The sequence below is a fragment of the Myxocyprinus asiaticus genome, chromosome 4 (assembly GCF_019703515.2).
Source record: "Myxocyprinus asiaticus isolate MX2 ecotype Aquarium Trade chromosome 4, UBuf_Myxa_2, whole genome shotgun sequence".
NCBI lineage: Eukaryota > Metazoa > Chordata > Actinopteri > Cypriniformes > Catostomidae > Myxocyprinus > Myxocyprinus asiaticus.
The window spans coordinates 17,988,231-18,014,866 of NC_059347.1; the positions used below are offsets into that span (position 1 = coordinate 17,988,231).

A 26,636-nucleotide genomic window follows, 5' to 3' on the forward strand; every position below is an offset into this window, starting at 1 on the left:
CAGAGAATGACCAGACTGGTTCAAACTGACAAAGTCTACGGTAACTCAGATAACCACTCTGTACAATTGTGTTGAGAATTATATAATCTTAGAATGTTATTCTGAGATGCGGGTTGGCGCAGTTTTGGCTGCACGAGGGGGACCTACACAATCTTAGGCAGGTGGTTTTAATGTTGTGGCTGATCGGTGTATATAGGAAGCTACATTTGTGCAGTTCCACATAACAGTTTTTCTCTGAGAAGTTTTGTCTCTTTAATTCTTTTCCTTTAGTCCTTTAATGCACCACTGCTACAGCCATCAAAGCACCGTTTGTTCTCTGCTGTGATCAGTGTTCCTGTTATTATGCATAATCCAAAAGTTTATTTGAGAGGTGTTGTGGAGAGTATTTGTCAGAAGTCATTCTGCAGATTCTGTCCGACACTGCTTTATTAAAAAGTTTAGCTCTAAAAAGGCTCATCAAACTGTTGGATGCCATAAACTACATGTCGCGCCCACGCAATATTTATAATCTAACAGCCAGTGTATTCATGCACAGTGGCGGGAAATTGCACATATTTACCCGCCACTGTTGACAAGAAATGACGCAAGACACAAAGACGCGTGCTTGAAGGATCACACCTGATTATATTTTGAAGAACAGACAAAGACATGCTGGTGATGCGCGTGTCTGATTTACTTTTTTGTTCAGAAGTTCATTTGCATTTTGATGCCCACGCACGCAGCACCACAGTGTCTCGCGGAACAAGCGCAAATGTTGAGTTCTCTGTCAGTGATCTGGGAGCAGTTTGTAGAAATAGTGTTGTCTACTATGAGAACGCTGGATAGGATCTTAGACTATCTCAGGATGCATATGCAAATAACATGCAACAACATGTTAAATATCGTTGGAAAATCGAATCGGGAGGTCTGTGGCAAATCCCAGCTCTAATATGGCCATAAAAAAAAAATAAAAATCTTTGTTTGTGTTCCTCAGAAAAAGAAAGTAATATGTGTTTGAGACTGTATAAGAGTGAGCAAATGATGAGAATGATAATTTTTAGTTGAACTATTCCTTTAAGCTGTGATTTATTTTCCAATGTTGAAATAATTTCTCGTGTCCCAGCTTAATATGCAGAGACAGCTATAAGTAAGCCATTTGTTGGTTGATTTCCTCAAAGTGTTATACTGTGGCTTTGTGGCACAATCAAAACAGTGTTCAGGGGCCTGGGTAGCTCAGCAAGTAAAGACACTGACTATCACCCCACGAGTTCGAATCCAGGGTGTGCTGAGTGACTCCAGGTCTCCTAAGCGACCAAATTGGCCCGGTTGCTAGGGAAGGTAGAGTCACATGGGGTAACCTCCTCGTGGTCGCTATAATGTGGTTCTCGCTCTCGGTGGGGCGCGTGGTGACTTGTGCGTGGATGCCGTGGAGAATAGCGTGAAGCCTCCAAGCGCGCTATGTCTCCGCGGAAACGTGCTCAACAAGCCACGTGATAAGATTGCGTGGATTGACGGTCTCAGATGCGGAGGCGACTGAGATTCGTCCTCTGCCTCCCGGAATGAAGCGAGTCACTACGCCACCATGAGGACCATTGGGAATTGGGCATTCCAAATTGGGGAGAAAAGGGGAGAGAAAAAAACCCTAAAAAAACAATGCTCAGATAGATTAAGCATCTAACGCTTGTTTTACACTGCATGCCGAAGCAGGACAGAAGCAGTGCATATTCATTTTATATTAACAAATGAGTGTATTTACATCGGAAGCGAGGCAGAAGCTGCAGTATATTTTGGCGTTGAGTCTATTGATGCGCTGCTCACGCTGAATTAAAGTGACGGTGCACTGTTGATGGATATCATGAAGTTGAGTTGACATAAATAAAAAAACAAAACATATTGCAGAGATTAAGCATGTACTTGTAGTCTAGTGTGTTTTTGTATTAATTACAGCTTGTTAGAAAACAAAAAATAAAATAAAACAATTAAAATGGCACAAAAACAAAATGTAATTATTTTAATTATTTAGCTTAAGCAGGCATAGAGTTTTGTCATTTAAAACTCATAGGCTTAAACAAACAAAATAAATCTGCCCTATTATATACTATTAAATGGAGAGCAGGTCTTAAGGGTGAACAGCAATACACATACACAGCCAATTGTGCTGCCAAGTGTAAACAAATGCACGCGACAGTCTGTGTGGTCTGTAAATTCAGAACTTACCTTAGTCTTGTTTTGAAAAATGAAAATGTTACTAATGTGGGATCCTGTACCTGGCTGTTGGTGAAGATGGTGAGTTAACATATTCTTGGAAGTGTGTCCTACTTGTGAGGAAAGTACTCATCACTTAAAATTTTTGGCTGGTGTTTGAACAAAGAGATATCGCTATTCAATGGCTGTGCATAATTACTTATTTCTGACTGTATTATTAAGCTATGTTATTAAGTGTGATCGAGCCAAACCGAGTGATCAAACCGTCCTCTGTTGTGAAAAGCAACATTCAGGCTCATCGTCTTCCCCCTCCCCTAAATAATGGTGTTTAAAAATGAGCAGAGCTCATTGTGTTGGCTGTCACTACATGAAATAATTCTACAATACTGCATTAGATTACACCAGCATCATGTAAATATGGTTTCATGACTACCATGTTTATAACACTTAACAATAGCTCACTCCTAATAACCATTTTATAACTTGATTTGCTGTTTAGAGTGCATCAGTTTCTGCAGAAGACTGCTGGTGTAAAAGCACGCGCGTTGTTTGCAGCGAAATTGTCATGATGCACTGCTTCGGTTCGGCTCACATACTGCTTCGACATACAGTGTAAAACAGGCATTAAACTGGTCTGACACTGCAGTAATGGCTCAATCAGTGGCGTGAGTTTGGGGCGGGACTATCTTTTTTTTTCAGGCAATGGCAGACAGAGGATGTATTCGGGAAAGCTGTTTGAAAACGTTTATTATTTTTGCAATACTGCAATTTTGGAAAATTGGTGACGTTAGTGAATCAAAAATCACACACTTCAGTTTTAATTGGCTGATTGGGCTGTTGATTTGAGGGAGAGAGCAGGAAGGAGAACAGAGAGACAGACAGAGGTGAAGTTAATGTTGTGAGAGGAAGCGCATCATCTTACTAAAGTGAGTTTTTGATGTCTGTGTATCTGGTGTTTGCTAGAGTATTACTAGACCTGTCAGTCTTAATTATTGTGCTACCATGTCCCCCATGATTCACTGCCAGCCCTCCCCTCTGCTCTCTCTGTCTCTCTTTGTGTTTTTCTCTCCTCCAGGCAGTCAAGTGCCCATGCTGGTGGTGCCAGTAGGTGAGTTAGTTGGCAGAGGGCATGTATCAGCAGTCATGCTCTCAGTAGAGGGGCTTGTCTTTTGTCAGCTCAAGAGAGCAAATGACTTGAGAAGAGGGAGCAGAGATAAGACAATCCATCGTCCTCACCTCCATCTCTTCACACCCAGAGTGGAAGAGACAAATGGTGAGAGAGACAAGACAGGAGGAGGTCGAGGGAAGGAAGGAAGGAGGCTGTTTGTGTGGTGTACTTGGGGCTTGTGAGCGGAATAGAACATCATTGCATATACACACAAATGTTAACCCTATCTGAGCTGTCTGTCCATCCGTACTAAAGAAAATTAAGGAAGTAAATGGATTACATGTAATCAAATAATTGATTGTGTATTTTACCCTTTCTGCCATGGTGGGACTCTCGTCAGTCAGTGGGTCAGTGGGGTACACACTCTTAGGGTGTGTTCACATTTGTAGTTCGGTTCTCTTGGTCTGGACCAAAAATGAAAATGATACATTTAGCGTTCACACTGGCATTTTTAAAACCGAACCTAAAGAAACAAAACAAAAGGCATAAGGATAACGTCACAACCTGATTGGGCAGCTTATATGACGTGTATTTTGCGACGGAACATGCCGAACATCCAAAACAATGCTGGCTGCTGGGCTAAATGCACTCGTTGGATTTATGTATATATATGGTGGTATTTTTACCAGCTGAGAACAAACAAAGAGCTAATAAAATGTGTAAAGGAGTCAAAACAGCGCCAGGAATTTCTCCGTTGCACACACAACGAAGATATGCTGCAAGGATGGCTGACGGCGGTTCCGATGCCTATACCGAACTGTAATGGCAACATAGCTCCTATGATGAGAAGAACCAGGTATGCTTGAGGTCAGTATTAGGCAAATTACTTACTGTTTTTGGTTTAGACGTCTTTGGTCCATGCTGCGTTCATATATCAATCGAACCGCACCAGAGTTTGTTTGGAAGCGGACTGAGACCCACTATTTAGGCGGTCTCGGTCCGCTTGTTTGGTACGCACCAAGGTTCGGATGGCAGCGTTCACACTTGTTCAAATGAACCACACTAACAGAGCAATCGCACCAGAGTTCATTTTAATCGAACCAAACCTGCCAAGTGTGAACACACCCTTAAGCCAGCAACCACTGAACAGGGCTTTACCCAGCATTCAGTCTGTGCTTGACCCCTCTGCGGGATCAAGCATTAGTTATGTATTGGCCATTTGTGATTCAACAGGAAGAGGACAAATATGGCACGTGTGTGTTTTTCCTGTGGTGTGTTTATCTTGGCCTACTGTAGACATTTGCCGATATTCAATAATAAGGTACACTGTGATAATTAACATACACAATATTGTTATCGTGAGCACTTCAAAATACAGTGAGCATTTCTAGATAACCTATTAACCAAACTGTTTCAATTTTTCTGAATGCACTGTAGTATTTCCATCAGTAAATCAACATTTCCAACAATCCAAAAAACTTTTACAGTAATAGGAATACATACCAAATTACTAGGAAACTCTAAAATTAATGTTTAATTAAACTTTTCCCTCAAAATGTTACCATTGTTGTTACTTGTTCATTTGCAGTGAAAATAAACCGTAATAAATTAGATAAATGCAAAATAGAAGCATTGGACTCAGACTTTTGAAAGCCACAATGTCTCTTTGAATCTTAAATGGCTTGATCTTTGCAAATTTCATTTCTTTGTGATCTTTTAATTTAAAAATACAAAACAAGTAATTAAAACTTGTAATTAAGAACAACAAAAAGTTTATTTATCTTTCAACCCATTTGTATTTCAATATAATACCGTGATAATACCGTATACAGTGATAAATGCCTCAGCAAGGATCGTGATATGCAAATTTTATAACAGGTTAGTGGTTGATCATTGGCTCTGTACACCTGGATCCATCTTGGGTGATCTGATCACAAGTGGACACCCTATTGAAAAAATAATATACTTAAGAACACTTTATTCATTGTTGCTTTAGTATACTAAAGTATATTGCTGGCAGGCCATAAATTGGTATACTTAAAGTCTGCTAAATTGGAACAAATAATTTAGTACCTAATGCACTTTATTTTGCTAAAAGCAGTGCTGTGGTGCAACTAAAGGTGTGTTAAGTATACTTGGTTGTGCTAAAATGGAACTATTTCAAGTATACTTTAGTACACTTTAACCCTTGTGCAACATTAGGGACATTTTTGTCTTTTTCATTTTGGCTGTGTTAATGCCAACAGCATACATTTTGCCAAAGGTGTGTAATTTTGGGAGAATTTTGATATTTCAACCTCAGTTCCCATAATACATCTATAATACACTGTGTACACAAAATAGTTACACTCAGGACCTTAAGAACAAAAATGTCCCAATATTTGATCCCAGTGCCATGTCATGAATTCTATGATATTATGCATTCATTCCTGAGCCCTGGCTTCAAAATTTTTATTTGTAATATGTTCCACCAAATGGCGCCATTTTTCTCATGTTTAGCCTATGGAGCATATACATGCTTTTTTCCTATTTTCTGTTTGCTGTATTATAGAGCACTGTAGGCCAATTTAATAAATGATGCAGCTAAAATTGTGTGGGTGTGTTTGTATGGATGTCAGATTGTGTTTTGTTGGTTTGTACTGAGAAATTTGTGTGTATGTGTAAAAAAACAACAGTGGCATTATGTAAACAAACTGGCATTTAAAGGGTTAAAATCATAAAAATTTATGAATATTTGGAAGTTTTGATCAGGACTTGACCTCTAAGGATCTCTGAGTAACTTTTTTTATTGACGCACAAGGGTTAAATATCTACCATTTGTATTTAGTTTTTGAAAAACACAGAATTGACTCAGTGTAAACTTGTAATGTATTTTGGTGACAACAATTGCAACTCCATTGCACTGTAAGAGTGCAGGTCATACATTAATGTATATACTGCTGGCCCACACCACACCTGAATTTTGGCTGGCATTAATATATGTACTCCTGGTGCTTGCATTAAAAGTATTACAGCGTGGGTATTACTGGGAAGAAAGTTGGGGGACCAAGCGTAGTGAATCTTTAACCACTGTTAATCAACAATGAAAAGAATTGTACTTAGTCTTTCACTGATTCACACAAGATCACACCTATCTCAAAGCAACACTAATCTCACCAAGGGTAACTAAAAAAATAACTCCTTTTCATAACATAAAACGACATACTTAACATTAAGCTGAACTCGAAACAACTATAACCCAAATTACTTTTAAATATTAGTTAATAAAACCCCCAAACATAGCACCCTCAGACAAGCACATAACCAGTCTCCCTCCACGGAAGCAGATTGAAATCTTATTAGTTTGATTGCGTCAACATTCGAACTGTGTAAGGGGACAGTTTTTGACTAATATTTATGTAGATAAATAACTAATCACCATGGTTTTGACAATTTTGGAAGCTGGTCTGGTGTGAATTGGGTGTACAACACGCTGCATACTGACTACTTAATGTTGTTGTGATGATGTCAAACCAGCCTGTTTGAGGGGCCCCCCACTTCAAAACTGGTTTTGGCGCATTGACCGTTGTACACCCATGTAAATTTAGTATCACACTTGTGTTTTAAGGAATGTGCATTGTGCAATTAAAAAAGTACTCAAAATAATGCTTCAATTATCATTTTTAAATGAATAAGTTTCCAGCATTAGTAACCTCTTGTTATAAGATATCCGAGTTGACAAATAAAGATTTTGTTCTCTGTTAATCTGATAACAGTACGTTGACATGCAAATGAAATATGTGCTCTTAAAAGTTCTCAGAACAGACATGGTGTAATTTAAAATATACAGCATATATATTAGGAAACTATTTCTAAGTCATATTACTATTTTTTTATTTTATTTATTTATTTATTTTGTGCTTGAATAACATTATTATGTCTGTTGCTTTTAACACAGTTCAAGCAAGTTGTAGAATCATAAGATAGAAACAAGCACCTAACCAGTGTACTTAAAGTACACTATGTTTGAACAATGTATACTTCCCGTAATTGCATTTGTTAAAGCCATACTACTTTTCCACTTCATTTGTAGTGGTTAAAGTTTCTCTGCGTGCATTTGAAGAAAGCATGGAATAAGTGCCTATTACATGGTACTTTTAATTAGTACATAGATATGTAAATGTGTTTGTAGTATACTTATCATGAAATAAATATATTTTAAAAACAATTTGGTATATTACTTTTTCACTAGGGCAGCCAAAACAGATCGATTTTTACACTTGATAACATTTGTCTCAGATGTGTCTCTTGTGACCTCTTGAGTTTGAATTTAGAAGGGAGGACCTATGCAACTATATACATCACTCACTACGTCAGTGTTTTATTGTGTGTTGATAAAGAAAGAAAGAAAAACATTGGTAAACCATTTCTCCCAAATATACTTACATTTTAATCTTAGCATGACTGTCAATATTGAATATTTGGGTGCATTCTTGGTCATCAAGGTGTGTCTCTGACTCTGTGTATGACAATCTTCATTTCAATTTTCTACTACTAAATTCAGTTTTTGTTGACTTTTCGTGTGTGTGTGTGTGTGTGTTTTCAATGTTGCCTTTGTTCACGCCCTCATCACCATCTTTAAAAGCGGCCATTGTGGCCCTGTTGGCGTTCATCCAGAAACAAAGAGCTGAGTTTTTTCTGCCAGATCCATATTTGATGAGCTGCTACTTATCCCTGCCACGAGCCTCACACACGTACACACACTCACACACACAGACACATTTGTTTCCGTCTGTGTCTTTTGTGTGTGTCTGTTTGACCTATATTACTCTGCTCTTTGTTTTAAGGATGCCACTTGGAATAGTCTCCTACACAGACACACAAGTGGATAGTGCAGAGATTGCTCTGTGTGCATAGATGCGTGGATACATGCTCATTTACACACACACACACACACACACACACACAGGCAGTGCTTTAATTTGGGGTCTATGGGGGCCTCTTTAAAGGGTCTGACTTAAAGGGATAGTTCACCCAAAAATGAAAATTCTCTCATTATTTACTCACTCTCATGATATCCCAGGTGTGTATGACTTTCTTTCTTCACCAGAATACATTTGAAGAATAGAAACATTTCTTAGCTCAGTAGGTCCTTAAAATGCAAATGAATGGAGATTTCTCTTTTGAAGCTCCAAAAATCACAGACAGTCAGCATAAACGTCATCCATACGACACCATCTGTTCAATTAATGCCTTCTAAAGCAGTGGTTCCCAACCTTTTTTCCAGGGGACCCCTATTTTAACATTCAAAATCCCAAATGACTCCCTCTCCTGCAACGCCCCCCCTCCTCCCCGTGTTCAGTATGGCTTATCACAACACATGCCCTTGTGTGTGTACATGTGGGGGTGGGGCTGGGGCTGGGGGAGGAGGGCTGTCTTTTTTGGGGGTTCATTGTTGCCCAAGGCATGATGCATGAAGTTCATCCTCTCTCTGTCTGCTAATTGGCATCTTTATCAGTGGTGTGAAGGGAGGGCTTGTAAACATTGATTTCATTGTTATGTTCATGATATGGTGAGATCTGTTTTTTGTAGTTCAGAGAGATTAATTATGGTGTCTTAATGGAGGAGAGAGATAATACTTATCGAGTCTTTAGAGAGACCATTTTTGTTATTGTGTAGGTGCAAGATATTAAGCACAAAATTGTATTTAAAAAAAAAAAAAAATCTCATCTAAAATCTATGTTCTAACATAATATTTTAACATTTAAACATTTCATTTAAGGAATATTCCTGGTTCACTTCCAAGTTAAGCTAAATCGACAGCATTTGTGGCATAAAGTTGATTACCATAATTTTTTTTTGACTTGTCCACCCTTTTTTTTTTTTTTTTTATAAATAAAGCTACACTTTGGGTTATAGTGAGGCACTTATAATTTAAGTGAATGGGGCCAATCCTTAAACTTTAAATTACTCACTGTTTAAAAGAACCTGTATAGCCACAAGATGTAAACAATATGCATGCGATTTTAGTAGGGCTGCCCCCTGATAGTCGACCAAACTGATGAAGCTGGTTAGTGCTGGTTGGACGCTAGGTGGTACTAGGGGTAATTTTCGTTAAGCAGGGTTAGGGTTAAGTGTACACAATAAAGCAAGACACCTTGATTTCAAACTTAGAGCTTTATTTTTTATTTATTTTAACTAAAAGTTCAAATGAAACTGGAAAACAAATAAGTGCAATTAAAATGTGTGTTGTTCAACTTTTGAAAGATGGTTTTACAACAGTTGTGAAGGGCAACATCTCTCTGTCAAAGAACCTACTTCATCTGTGCATTCTTTACCAGATGGGTATTTCGTTATCTGGGAAAATACATCATGTGTGTGAAAAATTTCTTTTTTTTTTAGATGCAACACAATTCCTATATTTCTATTTCTGTTATTCCATAGTTTTGATGACTTTACTATTATTCTAAAATGTGAAAAATAATAATAATAAGGAATGAGTAAGTGACCCTAAACTTCTGACTGGTAGTGTAAGTGCTTTTATAAAATTATAAGCTTCACATTTATTTATTTTTTTTAAAGAAAAGGAGGTACAACTCAAAATAATTTTTTGTGGTGATCAACATTATGCCACAAATGCTGTTGATTGAGCTTAACTTGTATTGAACCTGGAATATTCTTTTAAAGGAGCAATATGTAATATTATTACTGTCCTAAAGCATAAAATGATCATAATATGTTATCATAGATTTAGGAAACATACTATACTGGTTTCTCCGAAAACATTGCTACAGCCAGTATATTCTACTTGTCCGTTCTGGGCCAGAATTTCTGTTTGTGTTTTGGCCTGGTGATCCCGCCCACTGCCCATTTCCCAATAGTATTTCGACACCCCGTGTTGCCAGATTTGAAACAAGTTAGCGGGCAAACACAGTGCGCTGCAGCCATGGAAGCCAGCAATACATCTGATCAACTTACAGTGTAAGGGTTGTTGCTTGCCATTGTCAGTTTGCTCGTTCCTGTTGCGTGCCCTCAACCTGGCAACCCACGTGAGTTTCGAGTCTGGGAAGGAGGGGGCAGGGGAGACAACTCTCTCCAATATTTTTAATTTGGACTGCAGTACCCATTTTAAATGCTTGATGTCAATGTTACATATTGCTCCTTTAAGTAACTAAAGAGAAACAGAAGCATTCAGCATTCAATGTCTCAGACTGATTGAGAACAATCCTAGTTTTAAGTTTCATAAGTTTTTACACACCTCTTTTAACTTCAGATATTTGATATTAGGGTGAGTTATCACCTTTGAGTTCAGAAATTTAAAGTGAAACATCTTTGTTTGGCAGTATTTCTCTCCTGTAACCACAGATATTTGATAAATTTATGGTCTCTTTTCTCATTGCAGGTTAAGCATTAATGCCTTTCTTATGCTTTGTAATTGTCTTTACGCTTGATACCTTTACTATGTCTCATGTAAAAAAGAAAAGAAAAAAGAAATTGAATAGAAAAAAGGCTTTGAGTAGCCAGGTGGTTTTGTGGATTAAAAAGAAAATACACTTTAATGTACATTACCCAAAATTGATGTTAAAATCTTAATTAAAAATAAAAATAACTGCATGGATAATTAAGTATAAGTAATTCCTCTAATGTAATTAGAGTCTTGCCTATATGCTGTGGCGTGACTGATTAATACTTTATAACAAGGCAGAAAAACCGGCTTGCCACATGATTGAATGTCACAACATATGTTTCATGCACTTGCACCCATTTGAGCATTTTGATGTTTAGCTCAAAATGCATAAGAAAAGTTCCAGCAATGAAATCCCTATAAATGTATTATTTGACTAACAGTAACAAACATATCATTAAAGAGTTTACTACTTTTGATCCCTTATGCACACCCTGGGCACATAGAAAAACATATCACATCTACCACACATATGTCCTGATTTTTTGGCATCTCACATTTTCACTCACATTTCACTCACATATTCACTCAAGTTTAAAGTACGGATGTGCAAAACTGATTTTCAGAATATATTCAGTGGACACTCCTCTGTGGATTCTTCCTTCTCTCTTTCCATCTATGTGCATCTATCACTCTTTCATGTCTTTGAACCAGCCTCCTGCTGTGTGTTCTTCTGGCATCTCCTACTGTGAGAGTAGTGGCTCTAGTTTAACATTACTGCTCTCCCCCCAAAACATGTAAACATATGCATAGTAGGGCTGGGTAATATATGGAATATTCATGATCTATGTACTATTGTTTGTGACTATTTTGCTGGCAAAAAGAATTGTTCATCTAAATATATATATATATATATATATATATATATATATATATATATATATATATATATATTTAACAATTCTCTTATCATTTACTCATCAACACATCCTCACGCTTGACATAAGCGTTCACGCATGTTCACGCGAGAATGTCACGCGAACATTACAATCGGATGTTTTTACACGTGTCAAGCCTGAAGACACGTAGACGAGATTCTCTCTTGAACGTGCGTAGAAGAGCTGGGCGGATAACCATAAGCTGAGCTTTTTTGGTGAATAAGGACTGAATTTTCCCTTTCTCACTCAAAGCTACTGTATCATATCGCTTCAGAAGACATGGATTAAAGCACTCAAGTCGTATGGATTACTTTTATGCTGCCTTCATTTGCTTTTAGGAGCTTGAAAGTTTTGGCTCCCTTTGACTTGCATTTTATGGACACATCCCTCAAAAAATCTTTGTTCCACAGAAGAATTTTTTTTAAGACATCATGAGTGTGAATAAGTAAGGGATAATGTACAGTCAGCCTGTTGTTATCGCAAAATAAACCCCAACAGGGAAATCAGGACCCCGACACGAAGCAGAGGGGTCTTGTGTCTCCCTGAAGGGGTTTATTATGCGAAAACAACAGGATAAATAAATATTTGGATATTTTACATTGATTTGCGTTGTAATTATGTGAGAAGAAAGTAATCGTTGAACAGCTAAAATCCACCTTCGGTTTGCTTCTGAGTTCTGTGAAAATGGCCATCCGACTCCTCATTATTCAGCCCATTACAATACACTCACCAGATAAACAAATAAATGGACATGAAACATTGATTTGCGTTGGAATAATGTAATTATGTGAGAATAAATAAATGAACAACTAATTCCACCTAGTTCTGTTGGTGTTTACTTTGTAAATTAATGAATGTTTGACTGCTTATTATGCTTATTACAAGACTACTTTAAAAAAAAAAAAAAAAAAGTAAATACACATAAATCATTGATTTGAGTTTAAATTATTTTATTAGCCTACTTGTAGAGATCACACAGTGATCCGAGAAGCAGGAACGATGGCTCGCAATACCCGGATGAGTGGTCTGATACGTGGATGCTGCAGTTGTTACTCAGAAATATCAGACCACTAGATGGCGCCATTGACCCTTCAGAATAGAGTATACCAGAGAACCTTGTAATAAAAATGTGTAGAATATCCTCAAAAAGATAAAGTATATAATTTTTTTTTTAAGTTATCGCCCTGTCCTAACACATACAAAAACACTCTTTTCTGCCGAGGAGGGGTTGTAACCACATCTTCTCAAATCCCTGTGGAGAGCGTTGCTAATGTAAGAGCTGCTCTGAGAGAGAGCGAGAGAGGCAGAAAGAGAGAGTAAGAGAGATGAGAAAAGTAGCGAGTCTGAGAGGAAGAGGTATTTGAATGAAAGGCGTTTGTTGTGAACTAAACGCTTCCTTGTTGAACACCTGCAATTACGCTCTTTTCAAGAGTCAGTGCTTAGTTCAGAAACATTGTGGAAGGAGTTACATGCCACACTTTACTACTTAGGGTTAGGGGTTTTTTCAAATCCCTAACCTACAACATGAGCAATAGTAATAGTGATGCTTGCCTTAGCAAACACCACTAATTAGCAAAAAGAGTGAATGAAGGAGAGAAACAGTCTGAAAGAGAACAGGGGAGAGGCAATGGACTGAAGAAAAGATGATTGAACAGAAGAGAGGGAGACAATGAGAGAGGGAGGAAAAGGGAGAGGGGAGGAGTGTTTCCCTTCACTTAGCAACCGTTGGCAGCGAGCAGCTCCCGCCTGTTGTCTTACATGTGAGTGCTTCAATACGAGCAGACCCACTCACACACTCAGGCGTGGATTTCTCCTCACCAACACAGCGGCTCTGTATTTCAAACTATGTTTACCTCCCTCCATCCATAAACACTAATAAGGAGATCAGAGCAGGCGGGTGAAGGAGAGAGACAGTGAGGGAAGGATAGCGGGGGAACGTTTGCAGGAGAAGCAGCACTGGAGGAGGCAGCAGGCAGGGGGATGGAGCACCTGAGCCCTCGTGAGCTGCCCAGGCTCTCCTGGATTGATACCCTCTACAGCAGTATGTATCTAATGTTCTTCCTCTTTCATTCCAACATTTCTCGTTTTTTGTCATCTCTGTTTATGGGTGTACAGTGTGTGTGAGATGGTTGTTTTGGGTTTGCATGTGTTAACATTGTTATCTACTGGCTGTATAATGTGGGTGATGCTTCAGGCTTGTTTGTTTGTTTGTTTGTTTGAGTCTGTGTGTTTGTTCTGTTCTGCTCAGTCAGGGTACTGTGAGTCTGTCAGGACACAACTCTATTAAAAACATATCGTGCCATTACCAAAAAAAAAACAAACATATAACGTTGAAAGTCAGCGTAATGCTGTGCTTTTTTTTTTGGATACCACCGTAAAGACAGTAGTACCATGATATGCTTTGAAACAGTACCTTTTAAGTACTTCACTATCAATAAGTGTATGAATCTAAACAGTATCATGGTATTATCAAAATACAATGGCATTACCATGCGGTTTCATCACTGAGCCATGGTGCCACCACGATACTTTTATGTACATAAAAAAAGTCCTGCTGACCGTACAAGTCATCCCTGCTTTTTCACATTCTCATTCTTCTCCCTCTGTATTTTCTTTCTTTCCCATCTCCTTCCTCTTCTCTCTCTTCTCTTTATTTCCTCTCTCTTCCCTCTCTACTTCCTCATACTTCCCTTTATTTCCTCTTTCCTTCTTACCTCTTCCCTATCTCCTTCCTCCCTCTTTGCTTTATTTCGTCTCTCTTTCCTCCCTCTTCCCTCTATTTTTCCTCTCGCTACACTTATTTCCTCTCTCCTTCCTCCCTCTTCCCCTTCTCTCTCCTCCCTCTTCCCTCACGCCTTCCTCTCCCTACACTTTATTTCCTCTCTCTTTTCTCCCTCTTCCCTCTCTACATCCTCATTCTTTTCTTTATTTTCTATCTCCTTCCTCCCTCTTCCCTTTCTTCTCTCGTGCTTTTCTCCTTCTACCCTTATTTCCTCTCTTTTCTCCTTCTTCCCTCTCAACTTTCTCACTCTTCCCTTTTATGTCCTCTCCTTCCTCCCTTTTCCTTTTATTTCCTCTTTTCTCCCTCTTCCCTTCTCTCCTTCCTCCCTCTTCCCTTTATTTCATCTCCCCTTGCTCCCTTTATTTCCTCTTTCCTCCCTTTTCCCTTTAATTCCTGCCTTTCCTCTCTTCCCTCTCTTTCCCTTTCTTCCTCCCCTCATTTCCTCTTCTCTTTTGTCCCCCTTTTCTTTCTCTGTTCTTCCTCTCTTATTTCTTTCCCATCCCTTTGTATAAATTCTCTTTCCTCTCTTTCCCTCTCGTCCTTCCCTTTTGCCCTCTCACTTTGTTCTCTCTTTCTCTTATTCCTCTCTCTTCCCTGTTTCATCCCACTTCAAGTGCCGTTTTCATATATCATGACTCTTTTTCATGTTGAATATTATATACCACACTCAGCAGTGAGACACCCAGAGTACATTCTGTTCTCATGTATATTCAGATGTTGTGTTGACTATGTACTGTTGACAGTCAAATGGACTCTTTATCTCTGGGTATAAGTCATGTGGGCTTAAGCAGTCAGTCAGCAGGGGTTTGTGGGTAATGCCAGGCTCAGGAGGTGCACTTGTGATTGTTTAGCCTGCCGTTCATCTGCTCCGGCTACAAGGTGGAGTTGCATAAAGAGCTTTTAGAGGACGTTAAATGGAGGAAAAGGCAGGCAGAATTGCACAGATCATGCTAGAGGAGATGGAGGGGTAATGGAGTGAGCGAGCAAGTCAGGGAGAGCTTATTTCATTCAGCACGGAGAATCCATTGAAGAGTTAACCAGGAAAGGACTAATCCTGCACAAACTCCCTCCTCCCCTTGTAATTTCACACTGAATTATCTGAGATTTGTGTGTGTTTGTGCATGTGTGACCATGCGTGGGAACGTATGGTAATGTATGTAATTGGTGATTCAGGAAAAGGGGGTAGACGTACCAAAAGATGTTATTAGATTCACCCCTCATCCTCCCCTATTTACACCCTTATATGCCTTTTGTGTGTGCCTGTGTGGGATGGGAATGTCAGTATTGCAGTGCTCCTGTGCAGAGCAGGAAGCAAGATTATTGTTACTTAACGAACAAGAATTGGTTTTATTGTAAAAAAAAAAAAAAAAAAAGGTTGTGTTTATCTGCCAATTCACACCACAGAAGATTATTTTTATTTTTATATGTATTATTTTTTATGACATTTTGTTATATGTTATTGTTAATTTTAGGGCTGCACGATTATAGCAAAAATCATAATTGTTGATTATTGCTCTTGACATTGTAATCGCGATTATTCATGTCGATTAAAATATTAAATTACCGTGACAACATCACACAGTAATCAACCGTGCGGTTCTTCAGAGTAGCAGATTTCAATGGTGGATATGAGCTGTGCTCCAGTTTCTTTTAAGTATCTTTTAAGCATTAAATATTGTAATAATGTTTGTTAATGTTAGGCCAAATAAAACGTATTTTAAATGGATATCTATGGTACAGAATAAATTAAATTATTGTTAAATTACTGCTTAAATTATTAGTCCACGTACAGTAAATAATATGACATATTCAATATTCAAACTTATTAACAGCCGATTTAAATTGACCAAGTTACTTACTGCATTCAGTAAGCCCTTTGGTGGCAAGACAGGGGACCATTCATCCCCTTAGATCTTCAGTGGTGATCTTGTTCATGTATGATCATCGTTAGATCATTTTTGGCCTCAGTGGTTGCATTTTGGAAATTAAAAACAGTCATTTGTGATCGAAGTTTGTGCGATTCGTGAAAATGTTAAATCTACCAATACCAGCTGTGTGGCAAATGGGTCTTAATAGAGCAGATGTGATAACAATGACGGTGATTCCTGAAATATGCTATTCATGCCATATTCTTTATGTTGACTACACCTCCAAAACAAACTTAGAACAGTTAAGCTGAATTACTTTATTGCTATTTTGTACAAATCAAATTCACACTGGCCTACTTATTAACATGACAAAACAAAACTGTTATTACATTTTTAATAAATTGTACACAGAAATCGTGCAACATGACAAACTCTCCCATTACAATGACTGAAGCTGTCACTCACTGCAAGTTTACACTGTTTGAGACCTGCATTTCGACGCAAGCTCAAAAAGTTCTGCACATTCGCGAATGCTCTTATTAAAAACAAAGCTGTCTAATCAGCATAATAAATCAGTTATTTACACCATGCCCGTGCCTTGATTAGAACGGGAGCGTTTTAGTTTTGTCGTGTTGCTCATTTGCAGTGTATTTAACATCTATGTTCAAAGCGAGTGGTGCAATATGCAGTGAATCCAAAATAATTCCAAAGTGCTTTTCGCTCTTGTTCTACAGCTTCTTTTCGAGTGTCAGTTGATGTTTCTTCAGTATTAATTGATGTGTGCCACCGCGAACAGAGGTGGAACATAGATCAAGCATCTGGGCATTCAGATGGTTTAAAACTTGCGCATTAGGATCAGTTGTCATTACTGATAGGACGGAGGACTAATTTAAGCGGCTCTGATTGGCCATTGCTGCTTCATTGCTCAACGGTCATGTTAGTGATTAGTTAGAATACTCAATCGCTGCAAAAACACGTTGTAAATAGAAACCATTGACGCAACAGGAGCAGACTTGAACTGAACGCTGTAATTGTCAGTTTCCATGATTACATAATCGTGGCAGCCATAATTGTAATTGCGATTAGTTTTTCGATTAATTGTGCAGCCCTAGTTAATTTCAAATTTTACTCTGCACTTTTCTTTTTTATTTTATTTTAAATAATCACATTTAGCTTGGTTTAGCTTTGTTTTAGCTTTTTTTCATTTCATTTAGGGGATACTTACACTTGGTCACTACTTGCACTACTGGTGTGGGGACCTCCGAATGTGGTTTGAGATCCATTCCAGACGAAACTTGGTCAAGTGTAAATGCATATGGCTGTTTAAGCCACATTTGTAAACTTAACTTTGGCCATACAACGCTATGTCAGCATAGGGAAAATGCGAAACTTAACAGCTGTTACCAAGATTTTGCATAGGGCTCCCATTGTGCGATTAAATAATTTCAAAGTAAGACTTGATGCAGATCGCTAAAGAAACTGAAACTAGACACTGACAATAAATGCAGCTGGACATATCTTACCTAGATAAGATACTGTACCTCCCGCAAGGCCAGAAGGGAAAATAGTACACACACACACACACACACACACAGATTCCCGCGTGTGGCACAAAGTCAGATGGAATTAAATAATTAATCAAATTTTTTAAATTTGTTGCCCGGCATTAGCATAATCACAGAAGTGAATTCCATTTTATTTGCATTTAGCATGGGAATTGAAGATCGGATTTATATCCGTTTGCCGGAGACACGTTGATGTAGCCAATTGTAAATGGAATGTGCTCAGTCAATCGGACAGCAGTCAGATCAGTCAAAACGCATGAAGTGACCAAGTGTAAATACCCCCTTAAAGCTGATGTATGTAACCTTTTCTGTGTTAAAATACTTTATCCTATCCAAGCTTAGTATGCAGAGACAGCCATTAATAAGCCATTCATAGGTTCATTTTCTCAAACTGTAAGCAGTCTTTCTGTCACTTTGAAAATGTCTCTGTTTAGAGCGACCCACTTAGACCCTAAGTCTTTGTTTGACCAACGGTAGACGGTGGGTGTATTCAGAAAGCTGTTTTGAAAAGAAAATTTATTTTTGCAATTCCGTTTGGTGGCACTAGTGTCGCAGGAATTACATACTTTTTAGTTTTGTTCATTTTGTTTTATTTTGTTTCATTTTATTTTGCTTTATCACACAGTTTTGTTTTGTTTTTATTACATTTCATACTATTGTTTTAACTTAATTTATTTGCCAGTGCTGCTTGTATACTCTATTTGGACTGTTGCGTCTTTATTTAGTTTGCATTGCTTTGGCAAAACAAATGCCAGTAAAATACAATTAAATTAAATTGAAATTGCGAGAGAAAGAGTCAGTGGTTATATTTTAAGACCAAAAAAAGACCAAAAGAGAGCAGTGGTATATTTTAGCTCTGGAACTTTAGATATTTTGGGAGTACCTCAGAAAGGTAAAAAATCCATTTTGCTTTTGTCTGCTTTTATGACCTAACTAGTGTAGAGACCCTTTTAAAAACACAAACACAAAACAAAGCTCTCTCAGTGCCTCTGTGTCTCTCAGTTGTAAGGCCTTTAACAAATGACCTCTGAACTCATTAACATAACACGCCTCATTAGATTTGTTCATAAAAAATAAAAAAACAGTGTCTGGATTGGCTTTGGCAGATACTGTTAACCTTTTTTTTTTGTTCTGCGCTAATGGTACAGCCTTGTTAAAAAAATGTGCAGCCATTTAGTTATTGATGGGTGTTATTAAAAATGAAAAGGCTTTCATGCTTAATAAAGGATGTACATTTCAAATTCTGTGATATCTCTGTAGAGGCTAATATCAATATTAGCGAGAGTACATTAACAGTGGGAAATGTAATCGTGTTTTTATGTTTTCATAACATGCCAGCGGGATATTCACGTTGCCTCAGAAAGCAGAAAAGTAGATTTGTCATATATATGTGTCCCTTTATCAATTTGTTTATCTGTGGGTTTAAGGTCTGTCTCTAAAATGTAAATGGATACATTTTGGCTCGCAAAGCCTTATGTTCAGGTCATCTCTTTGAAAGCTTTTTCTCTCTCTCTACCTCCTCCTCACACCAATCCCTCCATCTGCCTCTCTGATATCATCTCCTGTCTGCTTTTATTCTTCATCTGTACTCTTTCTCTGCTCTGTTGTCATGGTTTCCTCAGTTCAGAATGGTTGCGAGACAGTAAACTTAGTCAGACATTGAGTTGGGGTGGGTGTGTTTGTGTGTGTAGTAATTGTAGGTCCAGCATCTGTGGTCAAACTCTTTGTTGAATGCATCAGGCTGGTACTAGAACATGTCTCTGGAGGGATTATATTACCTCAGTGTGGAGTCTGAGGTATCAGCAGAGACCCCCCCCCCCCCACCCCATGTTTCTCCCCGACCTGTCACTTCATGTATGGCTGTATTATAGACCATTTCTAAGACTGTTCATCGGTTTAAGGAGGTGACATCTTAGTCCCTTCAACATTTCCTACTAGTTGTCATACTCATTGAAAACAACAGCAGGAGGTGCTTCATTCATAGTGACTTTAAAACGATTAATGTTACCACATTAATATGATTGTAATAGAATGTGGACCATGTTGTTCTTTGGCTGGTTGCTCCTTGGATGCCTGGAACTGACGAGATTGCCGAAAGGGCAACCACAAATGGATGCACGAACTGCTGGAATGGATACGTGCAGTACTAACATCTGTAGCACACATCTAATGGCATTTTTGCCAACTAAGAGTAAGTTTGATGGGTAGAGTTTAGCTGGCCAGTTAAGTCTTATTTCTTTACGGGTTTCATCAAATTACTATAGATCGGCACTATTATAATGAATGAAGCTGCGCAAGTCATTTACATTTAGTCATTTAGCAGACGTTTTTATTGAAACTAACTCACAAATGAGAAACATCACAAGCAATTTTTTCACACAAAAGTCAACAATATCTGCATTATTGCACTGCCAAGATCTCAGAGTAGTTGGAGTAGTATAAAAGCTAACGCAGAAGAAAGAGAGACACGGAAAGTTTTTTTTTTCTTTTTATAAAAAAACCTAACCTTGTCTGCAAGTTATGTGCTTACAGTGTTAACAGCTTCATTGATTATAATAGGAGCGATGCAGTATTCCCAACCTTTCCGCTGAGGAAATAATTGTGAGCATCTAAACTACGATACACTTTCATCTCCTCTCTGGCGGAGACACTCAGTATCAACAACACATCTGGATAAGTCTTCAGGTAAACGTTTGATGTTTTTGAGAAAATTTGTTGACTCAGAGTCTTATTTAAAGCATCCAGTAAAGACATCTAATTGTTTATTTGAATTTTTTTGCACAGATTTTATTTGTTCTGTTTTTGCTAGACTCTAAAGGTACTTGCTAGTCATTTTATTTTGACAATTCTGGGTTATAAAAATGCGGCTACCGGAAATGCTTCAGGGCAAGACATGCATAGTAGTGTTCTAATTCCATTGTTAATGTTAACATCCTTGAAATGGTCCCTTCTGTTCCATAGATAAGGTTCAGTCCGTTCTTTAATGTAAGTCTTTCGGGAATTTGTTATGCCCGTTTTAATCAGCTGCCAGACACAAATTATGTCTGATTGCTTAGAAAAGTAATAGCACACCCCTCATCAACAAGCCAGATGGTTTTGAGCCATCATTCTTGTCGTAGGATCAAGTGTGGGAGAGTTATGTGGCTACAGTATATGTAGCTATATTACTGTGTAAAAGATCAACATCTTAATCATTGTGTGTGTCCAGTCTTTTAAATTAGCAAGACTCGTCATAATCCCAGTTGTGTAATATAAATTGTTTCAGAGGCTCACAGCAATAATGAGCACAGCTGTTGTCACGTGACTACATGAGTATCAGAGGAGCTCTGTTACATAAGTGTGAAAGAGAGAGGAAAGACCTAATGCAGGAGAAACATCAGGATTCAGGACATTGAGATTTATGGTCGTTTCTTCAGCAAACCAGCTAATACTGAGCAAAAGCTAGATGTCAAGTGTTTAAGAAGCACTAGAGCAAAAGTAATCCTGCTGAATGAAGAGGCTCCTGACAGTGATTTGAGAGGTGTAGAGGGGTCAGGGGTCTATTAAAGCAATAAGCCAAGAGAAGCCATGAAATACAGTAATTTTACAATGGTTAAGAGGTGTTCTTAAATGGCATTATTATCATTTAACAGTAATATTTGTAGTAATTTTCCCATCAAATTTAATTGAAAAACTACATATCGTAAAAGTGTGACGAGGAGGAGGGTGTGGCCGGGCAGTGACAACGCACGCCTGGCACTGAATTGTCGTAAACGAGCCGGGAGCACCGGTTTGAGAGAGGGAGAGACACATGCGGCCGCTGTGTGTGTGTGCGCATCTATATGTTTTATGTTGTTTTAAGTTCATTTCTGTCATTAAAGTTTATGTTGACTCTTCTGTCAGTTCCCGCCTCCTCCTCTCCCATCCCTTACCCATTACAAAGACGCATACAGATATGATTGTAATGTATTTACACTAGGGCTGGCAATCAATTAAAGTTTTAATTTAATTATATGATCTGCCTGTTAATTTAATTGAATTAATTGCAATTAATTGCATATATAAATATTTGCTGAGAAAGCCCCTTAAATAACAATAATTCAATATATAATGATTAAATAGTTATATTTAAATAATTATAAATACAATATACTGTATATTATAACTAAAACAAATTCGGATAATTTCAATGCATAACAGATGAGTAAAGCATTGATAAGACAATACAAAAAGTAGCTTTAGAAGGCAATAAATTGTTTATCCATGTCATTGAACATAAGGCTATCTTTGGCCTAAAGTTCACAGCAATCCATTTTGCAGTTGAATTCGTCAATCTGTTAGAGAGGGATTTATTATTAGGGCCTTTCTAAGGTCGAGTCAATTTACACCTGCGTCAGATGGAGTTTTTGGAGCATCTCACTTTGGTTGCGCCACGTCATAAACATTAAGAGTGTAAATCACCAGTTTCATCATGATATAATCTTGTATCGATTCTCTTAGCCAGCGATCCGATGTTTGCCGATACCTCAAAGTCTGCCACGATATGATTTCGATTTTATTCGATTAAGGGTCCTGCAATCGATATTATGATATTATGTGCCTATTTTACATGATCAGTTACATATATTATGTCACAAATGCTACCAAAATATAATTTGAATATTTTATTGAGCTCTCTAAAGGTGCAAACTAATTTCCATATTGGAACATCCACAACAAAATAAAGTACTTCAGTATATACAGTTGAAGTCAGAAGTTTACATACACCTTAGCCAAATACATTTAAACTCAGTTTTTCACGATTCCTGACATTTAATCGGAGAAAACATTCCCTGTCTTAGGTCAGTTAGGATCACTACTTTATTTTAAGAATGTGAAATGTCAGAATAATAGTAGAGAGAATGATTTATTTAAGCTTTTATATCTTTCATCACATTCCCAGTGGGTCAGAAGTTTACATACACTTTGTTATTATTTGGTAGCATTGCCTTTAAATTGTTTAACTTGGGTCAAACGTTTTGGGTAGCCTTCCACAAGCTTCTCACAATAAGTTGCTGGAATTTTGGCCCATTCCTCCAGACAGAACTGCTGTAACTGAGTCAGGTTTGTAGGCCTCTTTGCTCGCACATGCTTTTTCAGTTCTGCCCACAAATTTTCTATCGGATTGAGTTCAGGGCTTTGTGATGGCCACTCCAATACCTTGACTTTGTTGTCCTTAAGCCATTTTGCCACAACTTTGGAGGTATGCTTGGGGTCATTGTCCATTTGGAAGACCATTTGTGACCGAGCTTTAACTTCCTGGCTGATGTCTTGAGATGTTGCTTCAATATATCCACATAATTTTCCTTCCTCATGATGCCATCTATTTTGTGAAGTGCATCAGTCCTTCCTGCAGCAAAGCACCCCCACAATTAGACCAGAGGACATTTCTCCAAAGTAAGTACAGTTTGTGCACTTAAAACTGTAGTCTGGCTTTTTTATGGCAGTTTTGGAGCAGTGGCTTCTTCCTTGAGCAGCCATTCAGGTTATGTTGATATAGGACTCGTTTTACTGTGGATATAGTTACTTGTCTACCTGTTTCCTCCAGCATCTTCACAAGGTCCTTTGCTGTTGTTCTGGGATTGATTTGCACTTTTCGCACCAAATTATGTTCATCTCTAGGAGACCGAATGCGTCTCCTTCCTGAGCAGTATAATGGCTGCGTGGTCCCATGGTGTTTATACTTGCATACTATTGTTTGTACAGATGAACGTGGTACCTTCAGGCATTTGGAAATTGCTTCCAAGGATGAACCAGACAATTTTTTTTCTGAGTTCTTGGCTGACTTCTTTTGATTTTCCCATGATGTCAAGCAGAGGCACTGAGTTTGAAGGTAGGCCTTAAAATACATCCACAGGTACACCTCCAAGTCAGTACACCTCCTATCAGAAGCTAATTGTCTAAATGCTTGACATCATTTTCTGGAATTTTCCAAACTGCTTAAAGGCACAGTTAACTTAATGTATGTAAACTTCTGACCCACTGGAATTGTGATATAGTCAATTAAAAGTGAAACAATCTGTCTGTAAACAACTGTTGGAAAAATTACTTCTGTCATGCACAAAGTAGATGTCCTAAACGACTTGCCAAAACTATAATATTTGCTAATATTAAATCTGTGGAGTGGTTAAAAAATGAGTTTTAATGACTTCAGCCTAAGTGTATGTAAACTTCTGACTTCAACTGTATATACACTGCCTGGCCATTTTGAGTGTTTGCAGTGTTATGATCTGGGGTTGCTTCAGTTGGTCAGATCTAGGCTCAGCAATGTTATGCAGCAATAAAATGAAGTCGTCTGAGTACCTGAACTTACTGAATGACCAGGTTATCCCATCAATGGATTTTTTCTTCCCTAACGGCACAGACATATTCCAGGACGACAATGCCAAGATTCATTGGGCCCAAATTGTGAAAGAGTGGTTCAGGGAGCATGAGAAATAATTTTCACTCTTGAATTGGCCACCACAGAGTCCTGAATTTAACCACATTGAAAGTCTTTGGGATGTGCTGGAGAAGACTTTACAGAGTGGTTCGACTTTCCCATCGTCAGTACCGCCTTTAGCTTTGATTACGGTGCACATTCGTCATGGCACTGTTTCGATAACCTTATGCAATGTCACAACATTTATTTCCATCCAGAGTTGCATTAATGTTTGGCCGAGATCATGTACTGATGACGGGAGAGTCGAACCACTCCGTAAAGTCTTATCCAGGACATCCCAAAGACTTTTAATGGGGTTAAGGTCAGGACTATCCAAATCCAAATCCGTTTATTATCATACAGTCACATACAAGTGATCATCAATAGTATGATGACAGCTCATTGCCATGTGGAATTGCCTGGTCATCTCTACAGTAGTCAAGCAAGTCTTTCAATCCAAAATACTTACAAACCCATGACAGGAGAGTAAGTGCTATCTGTGTTTTTTCTTGGCTACATCTTCCACGGTTGTATTGAAAAATTCTGTTACAGTTTACAGCGATGTTAGTAAGGGTGTTGATGTTAACATTTGAAAAGTCTTGTAACTGATGTTGGTGCAGCAGGGCAGGTGTTTTTTCTTTCCCTCATCAACGTGGTTCCGAATTTTGCGGTTCTTTATCTGTTTGACATAATTTGAATTGCGCCTACGTGCTTTAAAGCAAAAATTCTCATGTAGAATACAAATGTGTCACATGTGCCACTATTTTGAGGAAAGCTTGACTTAATCGCATCTGTGAGCCGCTCCGCGCTATCCTGTCACAGGAGCTCACAGCCCTGTTGATGGCGTGCACATGGATAGAGCAGAGTGCAACTTCAGTCACCCCGCGCCCATCCGTGTCCCACATAAGAAGCATATTTAGCACTTATAAAGAGAAAATAATGGCATACAGTTGCTGCATTGCATGACGGAAATGTGTACGGACGTGGCTGGCATTAGAGCGTTAAAATAAAGGTGCATCTTAAAAAAAGAAATTGCGTTGTATTGATGACATCGCATCATTGGTTCATTGATTGATGCATCGATCCAGGTTGATGGATCGTTACACTCCTAATAAACATAGTGTTATTAGGTTGCTGGGTTAAGTTAAATGTAGTTTGAAACTTAGAAAAAACATGCCTTGAGCTCTCTGTGCTTAACTTTTTCAGAGACAAATGTAAGCCATTTGTTGGTAAAAATTTTTCCGAAAACTGTAAACACTGTGTTGCTTTGGTGCTATAAAAACTCTGTTTGTTTTGAGCGATCCATCCAGCCTGACACAACAACATTGACTCAGGGCCTGGGTAGCTCAGCAAGTAAAGACGCTGACTACCACACCTGGAGTTGCAAGTTCGAATCCAGTCATGCATCCTAAGCCACCAATTGGCACGGTTGCTTGGGTGGGTAGAGTCACATTGGGTTAACCTCCTCGTGGTCGCCATAATGTGGTTCTCGCTCTCGGTGGGGCACGTGGTGAGTTGTGCGTGGATGCCGCAGGGAATAGCGTGAAGCCTCCGCACATTCTAGGTCTCCGCGTCAATCCGCGCATCTTATCACGTGGCTTGTTTAGCGGATTGACGTCTCAGATGCGGAGGCAGCTGAAATTTGTCACTACGCCACCACGAGGACTTAGAGCGCATTGGGAATTGAGCATTCCAAATTGGGGAGAAAAACATTGACTCAATCGACAACATGAGTTTGGGGTGGGACTACTAACGGTCAAATACAAGTTAAGCTCAAAAGTATCTATGGCCATTGGTTACCATAGAAAATAATTTAGGTTCATCCTTCATTTTGTAAAAAACAATTATTGACAGTAATGCAATGCTCAGTTGCCCAATAGACATCCATTGTAAGAGCATTTCTATCAACCAGATTGAGCTCAACTTGTGTTTAACACGCAATATTGCTTTAATTTTTGGAGAGAGTGTCTCACTCATTTCTTTGTGGACCTTGGCCATGTCAGCCTCCCTGACACTGTTTTATTAATATTTCTCTGAGCTCCATTCTTATAGATGGCTGTGGACATTTAAGTCCTTATGAGAGATGGCTGTCCTGTTGAGCTGTAAAAGGGATGGTTGAAACTGGATGTGAGCTGCTTTTCTGCTGGCAGAATGGAACTCACTAGTAAAAGTGGAACAAGACAAATCATTTTCAGCCATATGCTCTTAGAACACTGTGTTTTAAGAGAGAGGCACTCAGCTATATCCTTTGAGCAGATCTCTCAGATCAATGGCTCTGATGTGGCTCTCTTCCCATCCTGATGGTGTTTTCGAAAGCCCCTTTTGAAATTATTTTTTTTTGTTTTTTTGTATGTTTATATCTACCCAA

At 38.5% G+C, this 26,636-nt stretch overlaps 1 protein-coding gene across 2 annotated transcripts in view; it reads left to right on the forward strand.

Moving 5' to 3' along the window:
• Positions 1–26,636, forward strand: part of LOC127439576 (active breakpoint cluster region-related protein-like) — a 241,447-nt gene that overhangs the window by 29,120 nt on the left and 185,691 nt on the right. Inside the window, exon 1 of one of the 2 annotated variants that reach the window (XM_051695746.1) lies at positions 13,390–13,655. The exons of the other annotated variant lie outside the window; for it this stretch is intronic. Coding sequence (XP_051551706.1) covers positions 13,595–13,655 — 61 coding nt within the window. The 5' untranslated portion in view covers positions 13,390–13,594. Of the gene's footprint in view, positions 1–13,389; positions 13,656–26,636 lie in introns of those variants that run through there. 2 annotated transcript variants of the gene reach the window in all.